General features: G+C 39.2%; 1 protein-coding gene across 6 annotated transcripts in view; it reads left to right on the top strand.

Moving 5' to 3' along the window:
• fam184ab (family with sequence similarity 184 member Ab) overlaps positions 1–23,371 on the top strand; it is a 173,221-nt gene that overhangs the window by 97,075 nt on the left and 52,775 nt on the right. For all 6 annotated transcript variants that reach the window (XM_020528589.2, XM_048597489.1, XM_020528583.2 and 3 more), the window contains exons 9-10: positions 4,357–4,507; positions 12,776–12,988. In XM_020528589.2, coding sequence (XP_020384178.1) covers positions 4,357–4,507; positions 12,776–12,988 — 364 coding nt within the window. The remainder of the gene's footprint in view (positions 1–4,356; positions 4,508–12,775; positions 12,989–23,371) is intronic.

The raw sequence follows: 23,371 nt of genomic DNA, 5'->3' as shown, positions 1-23,371 counted from the left end.
TCAGTCGGTCTAAGTCTAGTCAAGGGAGATTACCTTTACTCAGGGGATCCTGGTACCAAAAGTCAAGGGCAGCCTTTGATACCAGTCCAGACCCTGCTCATGAGGTCTGAACTCTAAATTGGCACATTAACAGCAGTCATCATAGTGGCACCTGTTTACTAAAATTATGTCCTTTCCTTGGTGAATACAACTGCCTTTTCTCATTTATGCCTGATTGCACAACTTGTGATTATGTTGTAATCTCATTGAGTACTTCATTGGCAAGTAAACCTCCAGCTGTGTGCTGATGCACCACAATTTGATGTCAGTTTGGGATGTGAGAAAGCATCTTTCTGACCTGTGTCTAAGACCTAAATGGTAACCCACTTATTTTTAAACTGTGCCGTCCGGATCTAGACTCCTCAAACAGAGGAAACATCTTACCTGCATCTATCCTGCCTACCTCTGATAGAGATCAGCTCTGATTCTTCAAAACTCTAACGAATACAGGCACAATTTGCCCAATCTTTCTTGGGAACAAATTTGGTGAACCTTTGTTGCACTCCGAGTCTGGCAATAATATCTTTCCTGAGATAAGATCCAAACTGCATAGACTACTCCAGATGTAATCTCAGCAAGACTGCAGTACTCCAGTACTCAAATCCTTTTGCAAGAAAGGAAACAGTCCATTAGCCTCTAAGGTTTTGGAGTAGATCTGTAGCTCGGCTTGTGGGTGTGGAGGTTGGTTGGCTCACCGAGCTGTTTTATTGTTCCGCAGACGTTTCGTTACCGTGCTGGGTAACATCCTCAGTGCAGCCTCGGATGAAGCGTCGGTGTGTTTTCCCACCTGGTTTTCAAAACTCTGGGGTCCGTTGCGATGGATTGCCTCACTTCCGGGTTTCCTCCATAGTGGAATGTGTATGGGATCGAGTTCAATGTGTTTATTAATAGCCTGCTTCGTGGAGTGCCATGCTTCCAGGAATTCTCGTGCTTGTCTCTGCCTAGCCTGATCCCAGGCTCTTGGTGTTGTCCCAGTCGAATTCATAATTCTCCTTGTCCATGTGGATTGAGAACACTAAAAGCACTAAAAAACGCTACATCGGACAAACGGGAAGGAAACTAACAACAAGAGTACATGAACACCAACTGGCTACAAAAAGACACGAACAATACTCACTCATCTCAAGGGACAGGCTAGGCAGAGACAAGCACGAGAATTCCTGGCAGCATGGCACTCCACGAAGCAGGCTATTAATAAATACATTGAACTCGACCCCATACACATTCCACTATGGAGGAAACCCAGAAGTGAGGCAATCCATCGCAATGGACCCCAGAGTTTAAAAACCAGGCGGGAAAACACACCAACGCTTCATCAGAGGCTGCACTGAGGATGTTACCCAGCACGGTAACGAAACGTCTACTGAACAACAAAACGGCTCGGCAAGCCAACCAACCTCAACAATTCCATTAGCCTTCCTGATAGATTGCAGTACTTGAGTGTTGGTCTTAAGTACTTTATTAACAAGATGACTAATACACTTACTAATGTAATGAAACTATCTTGTTTTATCGGCACAACATCACATCCTTGTATCTCCTTGTTAGTCTTTTTTAGATGTCAAATATCCTTGAATATCAAGGTCTCCGTCCTCAACACCATGCAACCATATTTCCATCAAGGCACTTGTATCTGGTGCATTTAGTGCTATTTGTGCCTTTAGATCATCTATCTTGTGAAAACTATATACATTCATGTAGATTGCCCTTAACTTTGACATTATTCATAAAATTTACTTTAATTCATATTTAATAAAATTTCCTAATGATGCTACTGAAGTATTGAAATTTATACTCCCTGATGCAATAATACCTAATTTCAGAATGTTTCAAATAACCTTTAAGACAACAAGGAGGGCTTTAGAGAATTTGTTCAGGGTTTTGTGCTTGACTAGATTAGTTTTTAAAGAGGTCTTCTGATAGGGTATTCATGCACCACCAGAAAAAATTGTTTTATGTTGATGCCTTTGAGTTACTTAAAGGTCTTTCTTGATGATATTCCTGACATAAGTGAGAGTTCCTTGGTTACTGGCACATGAAAGTTGAAGGCAATTTGAAACAGAAGCAGTTGCAAGAAAATTTTGCAGATAGTCGCAGTATCTGTTATTTCAAATAAGGGTGCATTTCAGTGCATCTTTAGTAGACTGTAGTGCATCTCATTCAGACAACAACATTTTTGAACATTTCAATGTTCATTAGCATATACAATTACATAAATAAAAACCTAGCACTTTATGTATAATCATGCTTATTAAGAAAACAGGTAACATTTTTAGAATATCGTTACTTTTATTTGGAAAGTACTAAATACCAAGCAGTAAGTTGGGGAAAAAGTAGGGGAGTAGGAAAGATAGGAGCATTCATTAGATCAGAGCCATAGGAAAAGTAGATGCAAGCTGTAACAGAGGCTTAGAAATGCAGTGTAGAGATAGGTTTAGGATGAATTCGAAGTCAGGATTCAAAAATTTACATTTCTAAGAGATGTGGGCTCATTGTAAATGAAAGCAATTGGTTTGCAAAATGTTTTGCTGGGTAGGCTTTCAGCCATAAAACAAACAGTACATCAGAAAGGAAATATAAGATGGGTACTGTAGATTGTTATAAGAACCATATGCAAAGCTAATATTTGGATGAATTTGGAAGCAAACGCTTCTCTTAAATTGGCTTTGCTGCTATTGGTTTTAAGCCTCCATGACATTCCTTAACTTGTTGCTGTTTCACAGACTTTTTTAAAATTCACTCTTGGGGTTTTGGTGTCACTGGTCATTCCCGAGTTGCTGTCAAGATCGTGGTGGCGGGCTGCCCTTGAACCTGCTGCAGTTTACTCGGTGTAGGTAGACCCACAATGCTATTAGGAAGGGAGTTCCAAGACTGACAGAGTGGCAACAGATTTCCAAGTCAGAATGGTGAGTAGCTTGGAGAGGAGCTTGCAGGTGGTAGTATTCCCATGAATTTGCTGCCCTTTTATCCTCCTGACTGGAAATGCTGTCTAAGGAACCTTGGTGAATGTTTGCATTGCATCTTGTAGATGGTACAAACTGCAGCAACTGAGCGTCAGTTGTGGAGGAATTGGATTCCTTGCTGCAGAATTTCTCGCCTCTGACCAACTGTTTTCTCCACTCTAGCTAACCCAGTTCAGTTTCTGGTCAATGGTAACCCCCGGATTTTGATAGCGGAAAAATCGGTGATGATAATACAATTGAATTTCAAGGGATGATGGTTAGATTCTCTCATGTTGCAGATGTTTATTGTCTGCCAAATGTGTGGCGGAAATATTACGTGCTACTTTTCAGCTCCAGTCTGGATATTGTCCAAGTCTTGCTGCATTTGAATATGGACTGCTTAAGTGTCTGAGATGTTACCAATGGTACTGAACATTATGCAACCATCAATGAGCATGTCCACTTCTGACCTTATGATGGAGGGAAAGTCATTGAAGAAGCAGCTGAAGGTGGTTTGCCCAAGACAATTTCCTTTTTATTTACTGAATATACTTGGGCAATATTTAATGCTGGATAGATGTCGGCATTTTAGCTGTACTGGAAGAGCACTGCAAGTTCTGGAGCACACTTCTTCAGTGCCATTGCTGGAATGTTTTCAGGGCTCATAGCCTTTGAAATATCCGATGCTCCCAGCTGTTTCTTGATGTCATGGAGTGAATGGAATTCACTGAAGACTGGTATCTGATTTTGTGGACCCCTAGAGGTTAAGATACTTGCGGCATAAGTAGTGACACAGTTCTGCATGAAATAAAATAAATGCTGACAATTCTCTAGCGTGTTTTGATGTGCTGAAGCCTAAAACAAAGTTTCAGTTGAGAGGGACAATTCTGTCAGCTTTTGCTATAAGTATTCTCTGTGCAAAGGTTTGTGTAAATATTTCTTGACACTTTACTTTCTACTCCATGTGTTGTTCCGTGCATCACCTGAATGTAAAACAAAATCTATTTTTGTCTCTCTGCTTCTGTTGTAAATTATGTTGCTTCTTTTTTGCAGTTGCATTGTAAGGTTTCAATATAGCAATGTATCAACTGTAGAGTTAACAGAGGTTTGAGATTACGCTCAAAATATCTTAAATGAGTTTTTCATGAACCTCTGACAAACCATCAAATTTCATAACAATGTGCTCAAGGGAAGATTTTTGAAAGAGTTGGGATTATCTTTGGACAAACTAAATTTTTTGTTTTGAACATTTACTACTCCCTTATTGATGATTTGAGAAAACTCACTGCCTAAATATTCTTCTGCCTGCATGTACAAATTAATTTTTCCAACCTTTTTTATATTTTATGTTACTGAAGTAAAGTATTTATCTTAGGGAGCAGCGAGCAAAACTGTGTGAGGAGTTAGAAAAACAACATGAAGAAGAAAAACGGTCTGCTCTGGCCCAACTATCCCATCTGAAGGACCAGGAAAATAGTGTGGAGAAAGAAGTTTGGCAGAAAAAGGTGGAAGATCTTCTGAATCAGGTGACTGGGTTTTCTTATCAATAAGGCATTAATGTCTAAGTTTAATTTATGCTTATGCAAAACTATTTTTCCTTCCTTCATCAATACTTAATTTTCTTTTAATAGCAAAAGAGCATTAATGACTTCAAGCCAAAAGAAACTCCATTTCTTTAAATATGGGGCTTTTTTGTTGCTTGAATGGATTAGATAAATTGCTTTAAAGAACTTCATGAAAAATTTAGGAACATTAAAAAGGGTTAACATCCCACTGAAAAGTTGTAACTAATTTCGTCATATATGTTTATATGTTTCTACATTTTTCTCATTTTACCTTTCCTGTTCTGAAAGCAGTGGCTTGTGCAAGGTTATAATGCAATTGGTAACAATGGTAGGAGTGTTCTGGTAGCAAGTAACTATATTCTTTGTGTAACACCCTTGCCTGTAAGCATGAGTAGCCTTCCCTTTTATACTTATTTCTGGAATGTGGACTCTTCTAAGAAGGCCATCCCTGAAAAAGATGGTGAGAAACTATTTTCTTGCAGTGCATGGGGTGAAGGTACATTCACAGTGCTGTTTGAAAGGCAGTTCTGGGATTTTGACTCGGTGACAGTGAAACAGCAGTGATACGTTTTTAAACACAGATGGTCTGTGATTTGGAAGGGGGCTAGCAAATTATGGTGTTCTGATGCAGCTTGTCCTCCTTGGTGTTACAGATGGTGAATTTGAGAGATAGAGAGCCTTTGTGAGTTGCTGCAGCAGATTTTCCAGATGGCATACACTCTCAACAACCATGTACTGGTGAATAGGTTGCCAAATAAAGCGTGCTGCTTTATCATCGATATTTTCGGGCTTCCTGATTGATTTTTGAAGCTGCAATCGTCAGGGAAAGTGTTCTATAACCACCTGACTTCTATCTTGTAGATAACAGCAAGGCCATTAAGTTGCTTTGTGTTTATTTTCATTAAATTTCATTTGATAATTAATGATGCTATTTGGTTAAATTTCTAGTGAATTATTGTTTTTAAATGTAATTTTGTTTTAGTTCAAGATTTGATTTACTGTCTAAAGCAGCACATTTGAAACATTTCTATGTTTAAGATGTAAGAGTAAGGGAAGTTTCAAATGCAGTAAAGCTTTTTTAAGCTCTCAACTTTGCCCATCCATTCAAACCTTGCTGCTGCTTAAGTTTATTTCATTGACCTTTTCAGATAATATATTCTTTTCTATTATCTTTTCAGATAATATAATGTAAGAACAGTATGGTCACTCAGTGGTTAGCACTGCTGCCTCTCAGTTCCAGGTTTGATTCCAGCCTCGGGTGATTGTCTGTGTGGAGTTTGCACATTCTCCCCGTGTTTGCATGGGTTTCCAGTGGGTGCTCTGGTTTCCTCCCACGTTCCGAAGATGTGCAGGTTAGGTGGATTGGCCATGCTAAATTGACCATAGAGTCCAGGAATGTGCAGATTAGGTGGGTTGGTTGTGGGGAATGCAGAGTCACAGGGATAAGGGGTGGATCTGGATGGGGTGCTCTTCGGAGGGCTGGTGCAGACTTAATGGGCTGAATAGCCTACTTCCACACTGTAGGGATTCTATTTTTCCACAAAAATGTTGTCTGTGTCTACTTACTATACCTTCATATATTTTAATCTTAGGTTGAATTTTAAAACCATGATGTGATCTGTGCCCTTGTGTAAAGGAAATCATGTTTAAGCAATTTGTTGGACCTCTTTGAGGAAGCCGTGGATAAAGGTGAACAGATGGATGTACCGTTTTTAGATTTCCAGAAGGCATTTGATCAGGTGCCGCATCAAAGGTTATTGTGGAAACATATTAACGGATTGAAAATGGGAAGTGATAGCCTAGTGGTGTTATCTGACCTATGGTGAAAGTTTTATTGGTCTGACAGATTTCCAGCTCAGGAAGGATGTGAAGATCCTTGAGAAATGCAAGAGAGATTTACCAAGCTAGGGACCAGGGGTTTAACTACAGGGTTAGGTTGAGGATGTTGGGTTTGGTTTTGATGTAAAAGAGATTGAGGGTAGATTTGATGAAGTTGTATCTGATAATGAAATATTTTAAGATAGGCAAAGAACAGCTGGAACAAAAACAAAGTTGCTGGAAAAGCTCAGCAGGTCTGGCAGCATCCATGAAGGATAAAACAAAGTTAACGTTTTGGGTCCAGTGACGCTTCCTCAGAACCTGAGAACTGTTGCCAAAGCTGCTGTGTTTCTCCACTTTCTGCTCTTATTTTAGATCTGCTGTATCCACAGTATTTTGCTTTAATATAAAGAAAAGCTGTTCCCATTTGCTGATTATAAGAGGACTAGGAGATACAGATTTTAGCAAGAATTGAAAGGTGGTTGTGAAAAAGACCTTGTTGATGCAGCAAATGGTGACAATAGAATCACAGAATCATACATTTACTACACAAGGAGGCCACTCTGCTTAACATACCTGCACCTGCATTTTTATCTAGTGCCAATATCCTGCCTTTTCCCATATTCCTGCACACCACTACTTTCCAAATGACCATCCACTGTTTTCTGAATGCCTCAATTGAACCTGCCTGCACCACATTTCCAGGCAGTACGTCACCTTAACGAATTGCTGCGTGAAAAAGTTTATTTTGTCACATCACCCTTGCTTTGTTTGCACTTCACTGTAAATCTATGCCCTTTCATTCTTCTTCTTTTTATAAATGGAAACAGCTTCACCCTATTTACCTTGTACAGCCTGTTCATGACTTTGAAAGCATCAATCAGATCTCCTCTCTGCCTTATTTTCTCCAGGGAGAACAGACCCAACTTCAGTCTATCCTCATATTTGAGGTTTCTCATACTTGGAACTATTCTTGTGAATTGCTTCTGCACTCTCTCCAATGCTTTGCATCTTTCCTATAATGTGGTCCACACTACGTAATACTCCAGCTGAGGTCTAACAAGTGTCTTCTACAAGTTCAGCATCACCTCCTTGCTGTTGTCCTCTGTGGCCCTACTAATAAAGCCAAAAAAAGAAACTGAGTATAAAAATAGGGAGGTTTGACCTAAAACTATGCAAGGCACTATTCAGACTACAGCTAGAATACTGTCAACTATTTTGGACACCTTATCCAATGAAAAATACACTGAAATTGGAGGCAAAAAAGAGAAGGTGTATGAGGCTGATACCAGGTATGGTGGAATTGCATTATAAGGAAAGTGTGAGTGTTTGGACTAGTATTCCTTGGAATATAGAAGAATGAGAGGTGACTTTATTGAAATATACAAGATTTTTTGGGGACTTGACTGGGTAGATGTGGAAAATTGTTTCCACTTGAGGGTGAGGAGAACCAGAGGACATAATCTCAGACAGAGGTGAGGAGTAATTTCTTCTCTTCGAAGGTTTTGAATCTGCGTAATTCTTTACCCCTGAGGGCTGCTGACACCGGGTCATTCTGTATATTCATGCCAGGGTTAGATTGTAAGGGAATCCAGGATTATGAGGAAAAAGCAGGAATGTGGAGTTGAGAGCTGTCAGATCAGCTATCATCTCATTGAATGGCAGAGCGAACCCAATGGCTGACTGGCCTACCTCTGCCCTTACTTCATATCATCTTGTTTAACACTGTTTTATTTACTACTTTCTCCACCTCTTCTGTCACTTTCAATGATCTGTGCACATGTATACCTAGGCCCATCTGATTCTGCGCAACCTTTAGAATCGTATCCCCTATTTTGTCATTGTCTTTCAGTATTCTTTCAGCCAAAATGCTTCACGCCTCACTTCTCTTTATTGAGCCTCATCTGCCACCTGTCCGCCACTTCACCAACTTGTCGACGTCCTTTTGGAGTTTCACACTGTCTTCCTCGCAGTTTACAATTCTTCCAGATTTTATGTCATCTGCAAACTTGGAAATTGTTCCATGCACAACAAGATCTCAATCATCCATATGTATCAGGCAAGCAACAGTCCCAATACCACCCCCTCGGGAAACTCCACAACAGACCTTCCTCAAGCCCGAAAAATATCCCTTGACCATTAGCCTTTGTTTTCTATATTCAGCCAATTTTGTATTCAAATTGCCACTGCTCCTTTTACACCATGACCTACAACTTTCCTCACAAGTCTGTTCTGAGGCACTGTATCAAACACTTTCTGGAAATCCAGGCATACTTATTAAATGTGCTATCCTCAACAACCCTTTCTATTACCTCTTCAAGAAAAAATCTTCAAGTTAATTAAACATGATTTCCACTTCAGAATTCCATGGTGACTCTTCCAAATCATCGCATCTTTTTCCATGTGACGACTGATTCTATCCTGAATATTTGTTTCCAAAGGTTTGCATGCTACAAAAGCTAAACTAACTGGTTGGGAGAAGCATATATGAGTATACAGATTAGATAATCAATTTGTTTGTAATTCTTTTTGCAAGTTTTTGTTGAAATTTTATTTCCTTTTTTTTCTAATGAATAATGGAACTTGTCCATACAGTTCTCTTTCTGGGAGCTTCAAAATGCTGTGGCTGTATTGATGTATTGCAAGTTTAAAATGCCTGAGGCTGCTGTCTCAGACATTCCAAATAATTACACTGCCTCACTCCATTATTTCAGAGGGGACAGCTGTTGAAGTATAGCTCAAAGCCAGGCATTAAAGATAGCCAGGTAAATTCCTCAAACAGCATAGTTTCACCTCTTTCAAAAAAATGACATTCAGATTTTTGTACTAAGCTTTGTACGCAAGGTATGAAGTAAAGTGAATCGGAGCAGTTTCATAACTTAGCCATTAACTAAACTGCCTACAAGTAATTGGGTGTGAAAATGGAGATATTTCTTTGAAAACGGTACACTTTTGAGACTGCATTATGATTAATTGATTGTATAATGCAGAAGGAGCTTCAAACTGCATGTTCTACAATCTGCAAACACTTACCGCTAAAAATGCATAGAAGACATAAAGATTATCCTTTGTTTTAATCATGCACTTCCCCTAAGCCATTCCAAATCAAAATGAATGTTGAATACAGAGAGCAGAATTTTTTGCAGCATTGTTTTCATTGTTACTGTTAAACATATATTCTAAATATTTTTGCAGTGCACACTTTCACACATTGTGTAGATCAAACATCAAAATCAAAACCTAATGTAACAGAACCATTTTATTCTTAAAAAAAACTTTTGATGTGAATTTTGCTTTTTACACTATTTCGGTCTTGTGTAAACAAAATACTTGGACAACCATAAACAGTTGTTACAGTTTGTAACAAATTCAACCTGAATGTACGAATATTGAAAACATCATTATCTTACCTTTTTTCTTACTCTGTGACATTATCACACCATTCCTAATAGACAATGGTGTTTTCTTTCCATTTTTACTCCAAATTGTGTTTGTTAGTTTCAGAATTAGATCCTGATTTTTTAATTTTTGTGATCTTTTTCATAGCGGCACTTTCTAGGTGAAGCTTTAGAAAAATCTATCAGTAATGTAAGTGAGATGCAATTTTCATCTTGCCTGATACCTGACCTGTAGGTGTGGCATGCTGGCATTGCTCGATCTATTCATTTCAAATATAATTTCTCTAAATACCTATTCTATCTTAGAAAAGTAATGTTTGTTTTAAAATGTATAAAGTTTTAAAATTGGCTGTAAAAATAATGGAGATTCATTTTGCCTGTAGTACATATACATACATATGTATGCGATATGTATGTTTGTGTGTGATTATTGCATGTTTGCATTATTTGAATTGCGCTTATTTCTCATCACATGAACTATATTAACTTACAGAAAAGATCCAACCTAGTTATATATAGATTTAAAATTGTGAAATGTAATCCTTAAGGTAGTGCCCAGCATATGAAGAAATAATATGTTTCAGTGCATATTTTTCTTTTGAAATGTCATACAATCCCATAAGTTACAAAAGAGGATATTTATTTATCTTATGATTTTTTTGTGATAAAAAGCTTTACATGAGCACTGCATGGGAAAAGGCAGTTTTGTGTGCACCTATTTCTCCTTTTCACTTTATTCAAAAGATTTTCTGTTTTGTCCAAGTAACAATGTCCACCATTCCCATTTTTATGTGACTTTGCTACTGTTGCCATATTTCTTAACTTTTCTCAACATCTAAGATTAGACGGCAATTAAATAGGTTGTTTAATGTGTGGTTGAATTTGATGTATTTTCATTCGAGATTTTGGTTAAAGAAGGATTAATGGTTTTTAAGTTGTCTCTTCATTAGGAAGAATTGTAGTCCAGTATTATTTGAGGCTAATATATGGCACTAATTATTTTTCTTTTTCCTGTTGTTTGAAGTTGAAGTTACACAGTGAAAAATGAATAGAAGATATGGAGTTTTCGTATATTGTTATGCATCAAGCAGTGTGCCTTATAAGCTCAACTCCATACTAAGCTTCTGAAATGAAAACAATTGAGTTTAGTCTGTTAAACATACAGTCTGTGCATGAAATATTGTGCTTGTAGACTGTGCGTGTGCGCATGAGCGGGAAGTAATTTGATAGAAAGCAAACATCACTCGTGATTGCTGTAATTTGAATGATTAGAAGTTTGATGTTTATAAGTTGTTTACAGCATATGCATGTTAGTTTATTGAAAGTAATTTGCAGATGTACAAGATAATAGGATTTGTAATCATGAATAAAATTTATGAAGGTGCTCTGTTACAGTATTTCCAAGACAATAAATTTACCATGGTTATGCTGAAGAATAATTTTTAAAAATGTAATGCAGTTCTTTGCAAGTTTGCGGACACCCTAAGTATTTGAAATGCAATATTTTATGAAAATTAATTCTTTATTTAACATGTAAGAAAAGGGGAAAAATTAAAACTGAAGATTGATATGAAGGCACTTTAGAAGTTTAATGAGTGCAACACAGAAATCTAAAATTATATCTTCAATGTCATTTATTGGGTTTCCAAATAAATCAACCATATGGAATAATCGTTCAATTTTCAACTTCTTTTTTGTGGTCTTGCTTGCTCATTTGCATTGAGACCAGTTGTCTATGGTCAGAAAAATGTGGAACACTTTAATGGTTAGATTTTTCCCATCCTAAATCAGGATGGAATGGAGGTGGAACACAAAGAAAAATTGATGTGACAGCCTGAATGAAAATTTGCCAGCTCCCTTATTGACTCTGACAGTTTTCCTGCGTGTAGGATTCTGGTGGGAGGGCAGAGTATGGGGAGGCTCGGGGAAAAAGTATAGACCGGAAAGTGAAGTCATTTTCCGTAATAATTTGAGGTCAGTAGGAGCTCAGATGAGCTTGCCTTCTGATTCTGAAGCTGATGTGACCACTTGCAGCCTATCAGGAACAGGGCCAGCAGCAGTGAAACAGTTTCATTTAATCTGAAAATATGAAAGGTTGGGCAAAAAATGGACTGAGTAGTAATAAATGTGATTAACCAACTAAACCCTGCCCTATTCTGGGTCCCAGTTCTCTTTTAATGCTGGCCACTTTAAAGATAAATGTTCTCAAAGTTACCACGGCAATGGTTGCTGTTTTGAATCAGAACATGGCCCACTTCTATAGTGTCCTGCTTCCATTTCCACTGAACACCATAGCTTCTAACATGCACACTTTTGTGCTGGCAACCACTGATTTTTGATAGACCTGTCTTTGGAGCCACCATCAGTTCTGAGGAAGGGTCACCAGACCTGAAACATTAACACTGTTTTCTCCTTCACAGATGCTGCCAGACCTGCTGACCTTTAGCAGCAACTTTGTTTTTGTTCCTATCTTTTGGGATTGTTAGGATTCTTACTGTTGGAAAATCAAGTTTCATAGCATGCTAGAGATGGAGTGAAAGATGCTTTGTAAATTGGAATTGAACTTAAATCCCGTTTTTTTTGCCTTTGATTTTAAAATATGTTGCTTTGGGTAGGCATAGCCAAGTGTGAAGTTAGAAAATTAACTTCATGTTCTTAAAATCACGTTCTACATTTGTGCAGTTATTTTTTAACTTGTTAATTTTTAAAAAATTAACACGAATAATTCAACTTCTTGAATTCCTTTGCTTAAATTGCTGAACTCCAGAGAATGCTTGAATGCATGGCCTTATGTGTAGTGCAATAAAGGTTATTGTTCTAATATTCATCAGTCATTTGTCATTGCTTTTAATTTTTGAAAAGAATCTCCACTTCATGTCTTTGAGGTTAAATATATGGATGTGTTTAACTTACCAAATTAAGTTCAATATAGTTTAATTAGTGTCTTTACATTTGATTTATAAATATTGCTATCTTCAGTCCCTGTTTCACTGTTAAATTCTGTCTGCTATAGATATCTTTGCTAAAACAAAGCCTGGAAATGCAGTTATCCCAGTCCCAAGATTCCTTGCAAAATCTACAGTGCCAGTTCAACCGTGAGAGACAGCGACTCACACAGCAAATGGAAGGGATGGAAGAAGAACACAAACGCAAACTGGCATCTATGGAAGATGCACACAGGATTGCTCTCAGAAACGTGGAGGAATCCAAGGACCGTGAATGCAAGGTATGTTGTAGTATTATGCTTTCAAGTGTTGAATTGACAGTTTATTTTTCATTTTGTTTTCTTTGTGCAGTATCAGATCATTCATTAACCATTAAATAACAGGAATCTGAAGTTATGGAATAATCATTGGTGACTTTCTCACACTCCATCTGTAAAATAGAAGATTTGTGTATAATATTAAAAGTTGAGGGGATTTGGATGATATCATTATGCTATTCTATTCCAGTTTTTTTAAAGATCTCATTCTACATGTTGATCATAGAGTGCTTTAGAAGTAACTTTGCACTTTTGCCCAATATTCAGAAAGATTTTCTTGTTTTTCTATAGCATAGAATTTTGCCTTGTATCATGAGTCCTGTCTCATAATCCAAATCTTACTCAGGAATTACTTCATGTATGAACATTTTCTTTGGTTACAATGTATGATAATTATAATTTATATTCACACTATGCAGTACATGGTACTGTTTGGTGGTAAGTGAACCTTACATACTGGTTGGTCCTTGGATAGACACAGAATTTAATTCAGGAAATAACAACCTGTTTCAGCCCATTTGCTGCTAAAATCCCATGTTTTGACATAGTCAAATTGAAGAATAACAATGCTGATCTGGCTGGCCTCTCATCTTCATATCTGCACAAACTTGATTCCATCCAAACTCTGCTGCCTATATTCTAATTCACATAGTCCCCATTCACTCATTGCAGCTTGATCACTGACATATTAATTCCTGAACCACCAATAATTACGAAAACCTAATTCTTGTGTTCAAGTCACTCAATGATATCAATCCTCCCTCTGTCTTGAAACCTTTTCCAGCCATACCATTTTCTATGAATTCTGCAATTTTCCACTCATCCTCTTGTCCATTTCCACGTCCTTTAATAACAGTTGTGCCTTCAGCGGTCTCGATACAAACATTTGGAATACCCTCATGAAACTTTTGCACTTCTCCACCTCTCAATCTTAAGATAAAACTTACCTCTTTGTCCTAGGCTTTGGCCATCAGACCTATTATCCATTACTTAGCTCTGTTTCAGCATTTGTCAAATTAAGCTCCAGTGAAGTTCCTTATGATATTTTCCTGTGTTAAAGATGTTTTAGAAATACAACATACCATTGTTGATCAGAATAGGCAATAATAATCAGAATATGAGGGAAAATACTGCGGAAAATTTGTGGAGCTGCTCCAGGGCAATCTATTCTGAAGGCAGGTATGTTCTTTTGTAGTTGTAATTGAATTGTAGGTAATATTCATGCATTCACTATTTGCCATTAGAATATAAACAATTTGCTAGGATCTGGGCAAGCCATGCCCCCCACACATAAGACACTGTGCTGAAAAATATCACACAAAGGTGCAGATGCAAAATATTCTTAGGAAAAGAAAAAGTAAGCCAGTTGCTGACTTAAGGGTCCATATTTTTGTGAAATTATGCTTCAATGACCTCAATGTTATAATTGCTTGAATTCACTGCTTTAGTGGCTGTGTTTCATCAAGGATGTTCCCTGAAAGAATTTGGAAATGATTTGCAATTAAATAGTACCTTTTCAAATTGCAGTATCTAGTTTTTCACAGGTTTGAATTCTCTTTGCAGCTGCTGAGATAGCCATTTGTATTAATGAGCAATCTATTGCAGAGGTGTTCCATAATCAATGAGGCATTTTGTTAATTATATTTCAGTCTTTCTTCCAGCATGCACAATGGCATAATCATGATAACCAGCTGTATTTAAGCCCAGCATGGACTATCTGTTGGAATTTATTTGGGGAAGGCAGAAAGAAATGTTTGGTTTTATCAATGAGTCTATTATGAATCACTGAACGGGAAGAAAGTCAAAGGAATAGCCTCATGTTCTGTGGTCAGAAGGAGCAAAATGAAAGAAAGAGAGGAATTTGGATTGTTATGAAATCTGGTAATGGAGTCTTTGCCTGGGACATCATATTTATGGGCAATTGCTGTGTTCTCTCCACCTGAGCAAAGAATGTGTCGGTGATGGAATTCATCAATGCACCAGGGGATATCTGTTTGAGAGATACCACAAAGATCTGGGGAAGACTCCCTGGAAGGAACCAACTGCGAAGAAACTGATGGTTATGGTGACTTTTGATGCAACATACAAGGCTACAGGATCAGTTGATTGTTGCGCAAGATCTTGTTCAACTATGGGATGATCATTTCTAAATATTTTTCTGCTAATTTGGAGTCTGCACCTCAGCCACGTTGGAAAAACATCTATGGCTATAGCTCCCTTACACTCAGAGTAAAATCTCCTCCACCTTTGGCTACATTCTGTTGCCTTTACACTTCACCAACCCCCATATGTTGGATTCTGTTGTACCCTATTATGTTCCTTAGTAACCTTCTCTTTACACAACAAGCCTGGAAGCCTGTCTCATCTCCCACATGTTGCCCAAAGCAACAAAAAATGCAGAGGGACACAACACCTGCTGCCACTTTGTGTTCTGCCATGAACCTGTATCTCTGAAATAATTCATGAGTGTTTAAAATGTTGGTTTTAAAAACTTGGTACAAGAAATAAATATCTTGGATGAGGCCAACAGAAGTGTTTACACCTCTGCAAATTAGTGTTTTGCACACTGTGGGTAAAGGTTGCTGCAGTTGTGAAAGTTGTGTATTACACTGAATATTGGTTTTAGGTGGCCCAGTAGATTTGCATTTCACACCTATGTGCTTTGCCTCTTGCACCCTTTTCTATGCTGGCAAAAATGGCATCAGCCAGAAATGGGGTTTAACCTCTTCATCTGAGTCACACCCACCATTTTTAACGGCCTCCAGAGTTAGCCCACAACAAACAGCCCAGCTCGCAAGCAGGTACTATTGTTATATCCCACTCTCTCACCTGTCAATGCTCCAGCCCCACATCTTGGAGAGGGAATTGAGGGAGCCGGTTGTCGTCATCCACATTGGCACCAATGACATTGATTAGAGGAGACACAGGGTGGTGGGAGAGGATTGCTTTACGGACTGGAAGCCTGTCACCAATGGTGGGCCACAAAAGAATCAGTGCTGGATCCATTGCCTTTCATCATTTATGCAAATAATTAGGATGTGAATATAAAAGGCATAGTTAATAAATTTGCAGATGACACCAAAATTGGTGTTGTTGTGGACTGAAGATTTTCTCAGAATACAAAGGGACCTTGATCATGTGGGCCAATGGGCAGAGGAGTCGCAGATGGAATTTAATTTAGAATAATGTGAGGTTTTGCATTTTGGGAAGGCAAACCAGGGCAGGACTTACACAGTTAATGTTAGGGCCCTGGGGAGTGCCATAGAGTCATAGAGTGTTACAACATGGAAACAGGCCCTTAGGCCCAAACTGGTCCGTGCTGACCCATTTCCCTGCATTTGGCCCATATCCTTCTAAATCTTTCCTATCCATGTATTTGTCCAAATGCATTTTAAATGTTGTTAATGTACCTGTCTCAACTACTTCTGCTGGCAGCTCATTCCATATGCGTACTACCCTCTGTGTAAAAACTTTGCCCCTCAGGTTCCTGTGTATTCTTTCCCCTCTTACCATAAACTGATGCCCTCTACTCCTTGATTCCTCAACCCTGGGAAAAAGACATTGCATTCACCCTATCCATTGCCTCTCATGATCTTATACACTTCTGTAAGATCCCTCCTCAGTTTCCTACACTCTAAAGAGAAAAGTCTTAGCTTGTCCAACCTCTCCGTATAACTCAGTCCCTTGAGTCCTAGCAACACTCTTGTAAATTTCTTCTGCACTCTTTCCAGTTTAATAGCATCCTTCCTATAGCAAGGTGACAAAACTGAACACCATACTCCAAGTGCAGCCTCACGAACGTCCTGTACAACTGCAATGTAACTTCCCAACTTCTATACTCAGTGCCCTGACTGATGAAGGTTAGTGTGGCAAAAGCCTTCTTCACTGCCCTGTCTACCTGTGACTCCACTTTCAGAGAACCGTGCACCTGAACTCCAAGGTTCTTCTGTTCCACTACAGTCCTTAAGGCCCTATCATTCACCATGAAACTCCTACCTTGATTTGACTTTCCAAAATGCAACACCTCACACTTATCAATATTAAACTCCGTTTGCCATTTCTTGGCCCACTTCCCCAGTTGATCAAGATCCTGCTACAATTTCTGATAATCTTCCTCACTGTCCACGTTACCACCTATTTTAGTGTCATCTGCAAACCTACTAAGCATGCCCTATACGTTCTCTTCCAAATCATTGATCTAGATAACAAACAGTAATGGACTGACCACCGACCCCTGAGGCATACCACTAGTCACAGGCCTCCAGTCCGACAAACATCCTTCCACTATTACAATCTGCTTTCTACCATCAAGCCAATTGTGTATCCAATTTGCCAGCTGTTCCTGGATTCCATGCGATCTAGCCTTCGATCTAATGATCTAGCAGTCTACCATGTGGAACCCTATCAAAGACCTTAATTAAATCCATATAGTTTATGTCTACTGCCCTATCCTCATCACCCTTCCTGGTCACTTTATCAAAGAACTCTAATAAATTTGTGAGGCATGATCTCCCACACATGAAGCCATGCTGACTATTCGTAATCAAACCCTGTCTTTCCAAATGTATATATGTCTTATCCCTCAGAATTCTCTCAAGTAACTTACCTACCACATATGTTAGGCTTACTGGTCTACAGTTCCCAGGTTTTTGTTTGTAGCCCTTATTGAATAAGGGCATAACATTTGCTGCCCTCCAGTCTTCCAGGACCTCACCCGTGGTGAATGATGATGCAAATATATCAGCGAGGGCCCTGCAATTTCTTCCCTAACTCTTGCAAGGTTCTTGGATATAACTGGTCAGGACCAGGAGATTTATCCACCTTCATACATTCTAATACGTCCAGCACCACCTCTACTGTGATGTGGACTGTCCCCAAAGTATCGCCACTAACTTACCTAAGTACCCAAGTTTTCATGTCTTTCTCCACAGTAAACGCAGAGGAGAAATATTCATTGAGGACCTCGCCCATCTCCTGCAGGTCCACGCACACATGTCCACTTTGGTCCTTGAGGGGTCCTGTTCTCTCTCTAGTTATTCTTTTTCATTTAATATATTTAAATTTGTTGCCAAACAAAGAAACCTAGGGGGTGCAGGTGCATTGTTCCTTGAAAGTAGAGTTGCAGGTAGACATGGTGGTGAAGAAGGCATTTGGCATGCTCGCCTTCATTGGTTAGAAGGTTGAGTATAAGGGTTGGGACGTCATTTTGCAGCTGTACAGGACATTGGTGAGCCCACTTCTAGAATACTGCATACAATTCTGGTCTCCTTGGTATAGGAACAATGTTGTTAAACTTGAGAGGGTTCAGAAAAGATTTACAAGGATGCTGTTGAGATTGTAGGGTTTGAGTTATAGGGAGATGCTGCATAGGCTGGTGCATTTTTCCCTGGAGCATTGGAGGCTGAGGGGTGACCTTATAGAGGTTCATAAAATCATGAGGGCCATGGATAGGGTGAGTAACCAAGGTCTTTTCTCCAGGGTACGGGAGTCCAAAACTAGTGGACATAGGTTTAAGGTGAGAGGGGAAAGATCTAAAAAGGACATGAGGGGTAAGTTCTTCACACAGAGTGTGGTGCGTGTGTGGTACGAGCTGCCAGAGGAAGTGGTGGAGGTGGGTACAATTATGTCATTTAAAGGCATCTGGATGGATATATGAATAGGAAGTGTTTAGAGGGATGTGGGCCAAATGCTGGCAAATGGGACGAAGTCAGATTGGGATGCCTGGTTGGCACAGACAAGTTGGACTGAACAGTCTGTTTCTGTGATGTATGATTCTATGAATAGAAAGGAGGTTCTGTTGAAAGATTTGAACAGTTAAGAGCTAATTAAAAAGTAGAACCTCCAAAGTAACAATCTCAAAAGTGAACATTGGTCGCATAAAAAATGAATCTGGGGAGATGGTTATGGGGAACAAGTAAATCTTAGAGGAGTTAAACAGATATATTGCATTAGTCTTTACAGTGGAAGATACTTCAGACAGCCCATTAATACTAAGGAATACATGGGCAGAATTAAGTACCATCACCATCAGTAAGGAAGTAGTATTAGACAAACTAATGGGGGCTAAAGGCAGATAAATCCCTTGTTCCTGATGGCTTGCATCCAAGGATCCTTTAAGTGGTAGCTACAGAGCTGGTGAATACATTGCTTTTAATTTTCCAAAAACCCTTGGATTCTGGAGAAATAACAGATGATTCAGCGTCAGAGGGAAATTGAGGATCAAATATGTAGAGAGATCGCCAAAATTTGTAGGAATAACGAGGTTGCAATAGGTGATTTTAATTTTCCAAACATTGACTGGGACTACCATAGTGTTAAAGACTTGGATGGTGAAGAATTTGTTAAATGTGTTCAAGAAAATTTTCTTTATCAATATGTCAATGTTCCTACCAGAGAAGGAGCAAAACATGACCTTCTCTTGGATAATAAGGGCATGTGACTGAAGTGATAGTAGGGGAACACTTTGGGTCTAGTGATCATAATTCGATTAGTTTTAAAATAGTTATGGAAAAGGATAAGCCTTACATAAAAGTTAAAGCTTTTAATTGGAGCAAGGCAAATTTTAATAGCCTGAGATGACATTCAAAAGTTGATTGGAGTAAAAGTTGATCACAGGTAAAGGGATATCTGATAACAGGGAGGCTTCCAAAAGTGTGATAACTAGAGTTCAGAGTCATTAGAGTTCCTGTTAGAGTGAAAGATAAGGCTGGTTGGATTAGGGAACAGTAGATGAATAAAGATATTGAGGATCTTGTCAAGAGTAAAAAGGAATTATATATTGGTTATAGACAACTGGGTTCAAATGAGTCTCTTGATTTAGATTATAATTTTCCAAATATCCTGCTATGGCTTCCTCAGTAATTGATTCCAATACTTTTCCAACACTAGATGTTAGGCTAATCAACCTGTAGTTACCCACTTTGTGCCTCCTTCTCATTTTGAAAAGGGATGTCACATTAGCAGTTTTCTAATCATAAGCATAGAGTCATACAGCACAAAAACGGACTCTTTGGCCCAATTAGTCCATGTCAACTATAATCCCAAACTAAATAAGTCCCACCTGCCTGTGCTTGCCCCCTTATGCCTCCAAGAAGATCAGGAAGACAAAGAGGGGATGTGAGATAGCCTTGGCAGATGAGGTTAAGAATAATCCAAAGTAATTCTACGAATACATTAAGAGCAAGAGAATAACTAGAGAGAGAATTGGGCCCCTTAAAGATCGAAGAGGTCGCCTTTGTGTTGAACCTCAGGAGATGGGAGAGATATTAAATGAATATTTTGCATCAGTTTTTACCGTGGGGAAAGAAATGGACGTTAGAGACCTCTGAGAAATAAACAGTGATGTGTTGAAAACAGTTCACAGTATAGAAGTAGTAGTGCTGGAGGTCTTAGAAAATATAAAAGTTGATAAATCTCCAGGACATGATCCAGTGTACCCCAGGACATTGTGAGAAGTTAGGGATGAAATTGCAGAGTTCTTTGCAGAAATACTTGTGTCACCTATGACTACAAGTGAGATGCCAGGTGACTGGAGAGTGGCTAATTTGTGCCTATGTTTCAGAAGGGATGTAAGGAGAATCCTAGGAACTGTAGGCCTGAGAGTCTGACTTTGGTGGCTAAGTGGTTGGAGATGATTCTGAAAGATAGAATTTATATGCACTTGGAGAGCCAAGGATTAGGGATACCCAGCATAGTTTTGTGTGAGGGAAATCATGTCTCACAAAATTGAATAAGTTTTTTAAGGAAGTAACCAAGAAGTTTGATGAGGGCAGAGCGGTAGATGTTGTTTACATGGACTTTAGTAAAGCCTTTGATGAGGGTCCGCATGGAAACTAATTAGTAAAGTTGGATCACATGGGATTCAGAGTGAGCTACCTCTCCCAGTCTCCTGATGACATGTCCATCCTTGGCCTCCCACTGTCGGAGTGAGGCGAAACGGAAACTGGAGGAACAACACCTGATGTATTGCTTCAGGAGCTTAGAGCCCAGTGGCCTGAATATTGACTTCACCAGCTTCAAAATCTTACCATCCCCCAGCCTGTCGATTTTCCTACTCACCTATCCACTCTACCCTTCCCACTGACCAACCACAATAATCCCCTATCTGCATCCACCTGTCTCCATTTCACCTACCCCTCCCCCCATTTATTTCTGGGCTCCCCAGTCTTGACAAAGGGTTTCAGCCGGAAACGTTGACTTCCCTGTTCCTTGGACGCTGTCTGATGTGCTGTCCTTTTCCAGCTCCACATTTATTGACTCTAGCTTCCAGCATCTGCAGTCCTTACTGTCTCCAAGGGAATGAAAATGTAGATGGTTGGGTTAGTACGTTTGCAGATGATACAAAGATTGGTGGAATCAAAAGGTACAGCAGGACGTAGATCAGTTGCAGATATGGGTGGAGAAATGGCAGATGGAGTTCAATCCGGGTAAGTGTGAGGTGCTGCATTTTGGGAGATCAAATGTTAAGGAAAAATATACAGTTAATGGCAGGACTCTGAACAGCATTGATATACAGAAGAATCTTAGGGTTCAAGTCCGTAGCTCCCTGAAAGTGGCCATGCAAGTAGATAGGATGGTATATAGCATGCTTGCCTTTATTGGTCGGGGAATTGAGTACAAGTGTCCAGATGTCATATTTGCAGCTTTATAAGACTTTGGTTAGGCTACACTTAGAGTACTGTGTTCAGATTTGGTTGCCACATTACAGGAAGGTTGTGAAAGCTTTGGAGAGGGTGCAGAAGAGGTTTACCAGGATGCTACCTGGATTAGAGGGTATGAGCTACAAGGAGAGGCTAGAAAAACTTTGGTCGTTTTCTGTAGAGTGGCACAGGCTGGGAAGGAGGCTTGTTAGAAGTCTATAAAATTATGAGATGCATAGATACGGTTGATTGTCAGCATCTTTTTCCCAGAGTTGAAATGTCTAATACTAGGGAGCATGCATTTAAGGTTAGAGAGGGAAAGTTCAAAGGAGACTTGAGGGACAAGTTTTTTTTTTCCAGAGAGTGGTAGGAGTCTGGAATGCACTGCCAGGGATGTTGGTGGAGGCAGATGCGATAAGGGCATTTAAGGGACTTTTAGATAAGCACGCAAATATGCAAGGAATGGAAGGATATCGACCAAGGGCAGGCAAAAGGGATTAGTTTCATTTGGCATCATGCTCGGCACAACATTATGGGCCAAAGGGCCCCTTCTTGTGCTGTGCAGCTCTATGTTCTATGTTCATGGTTAACAGGGAAGGTAGGGATAGTATCAAATTTAAAGGGCAAAGAAAGTACAATGTGGCAAAGAGCCAGAAGATTGGGAAAACTTGTAAAACAAAAACAGCAAAAGACAACCCAAAAAATAATAAAGGGGGAGAAGATAATCTTTGAGGGTAAACTTGTAAGTAATATCAAAATGGATGTAAAGAGATCCTTTAAATTCATAAAAAGGCAGAGAGACAGAGACCAAAGTCAAATAGACCACTTTGAGACCAAGGCTAGGGAATTAATAATGGGAAACCAGGGAATGGCAGAGGAGTTGAATAAACACTTTGCATTGATATTCATGGTAGAACTTGCACAAAAATTATTAAATACTCAGGCAAAAAGAGGAGAGGAAACAAATATAATAAGTATAACTAGAGAAAAAATGCATGGGGAAACAAATGTGGCTGAAGACAATTAAATTTCCTGGACCTGATAAGATGCACCTTAGGATACTAAAAGAAGTAGCTACAGAGATAGTGGATGACTGTTAATAATTCTCCAAGAATACTTGGATCCTGGAAACTGCCAATGTAAAACTTTATTTAAAATGTGAAGAGGTTGAAAAACAGATAAAGGCCAGGTAGCTGAATGTCTGCAACTGGGGAAAGGTTGGAATCTGGTATAAAGAATGTGATAGCAAAGTGTTTAGAAATGCATTATATAATCAAGCTGAGTCAACATGGCTTCACAAAGGGGAAATCATGTCTGACAAATTTATTAGAATTCTTTGAGGAAGGAACAAGCAGGTAATGGGAAGCAGTGGATCTAATGCATTTGGATTTTCAGAGGGCATTTGAAAAGGTATCACACAATGACATACTAGTTCCGCAGGTAAAGGGATAAGCAAATGGAATATTAACCTGTATTTCAGAGGGAATGGAGTAGAAAGAGGTGGGGGTGGGTTGGGGGGGGGAGCGGAGATGGGGAAGGTGGTAAATGGTAGATGTTTTGCTAAAACTGTACAAGGCTAGAATACTGTGAACAGTTTTGGGGCCCCTTATCTGAGGAAGACATGCTGGCATTTGAGGCAGTCTAGACAAGGTTCACTAGGCTCATCCTGAGTGTGGAGGGACTATCTTCTGAGGAGAGACTGAGTTCT

This window comes from Rhincodon typus, chromosome 5 (genome assembly GCF_021869965.1).
Source record: "Rhincodon typus isolate 14 chromosome 5, sRhiTyp1.1, whole genome shotgun sequence".
Lineage (NCBI taxonomy): Eukaryota > Metazoa > Chordata > Chondrichthyes > Orectolobiformes > Rhincodontidae > Rhincodon > Rhincodon typus.
Note: the sequence above shows the minus strand (reverse complement) of the source record. Positions and strands in the feature narration are given on the sequence as shown.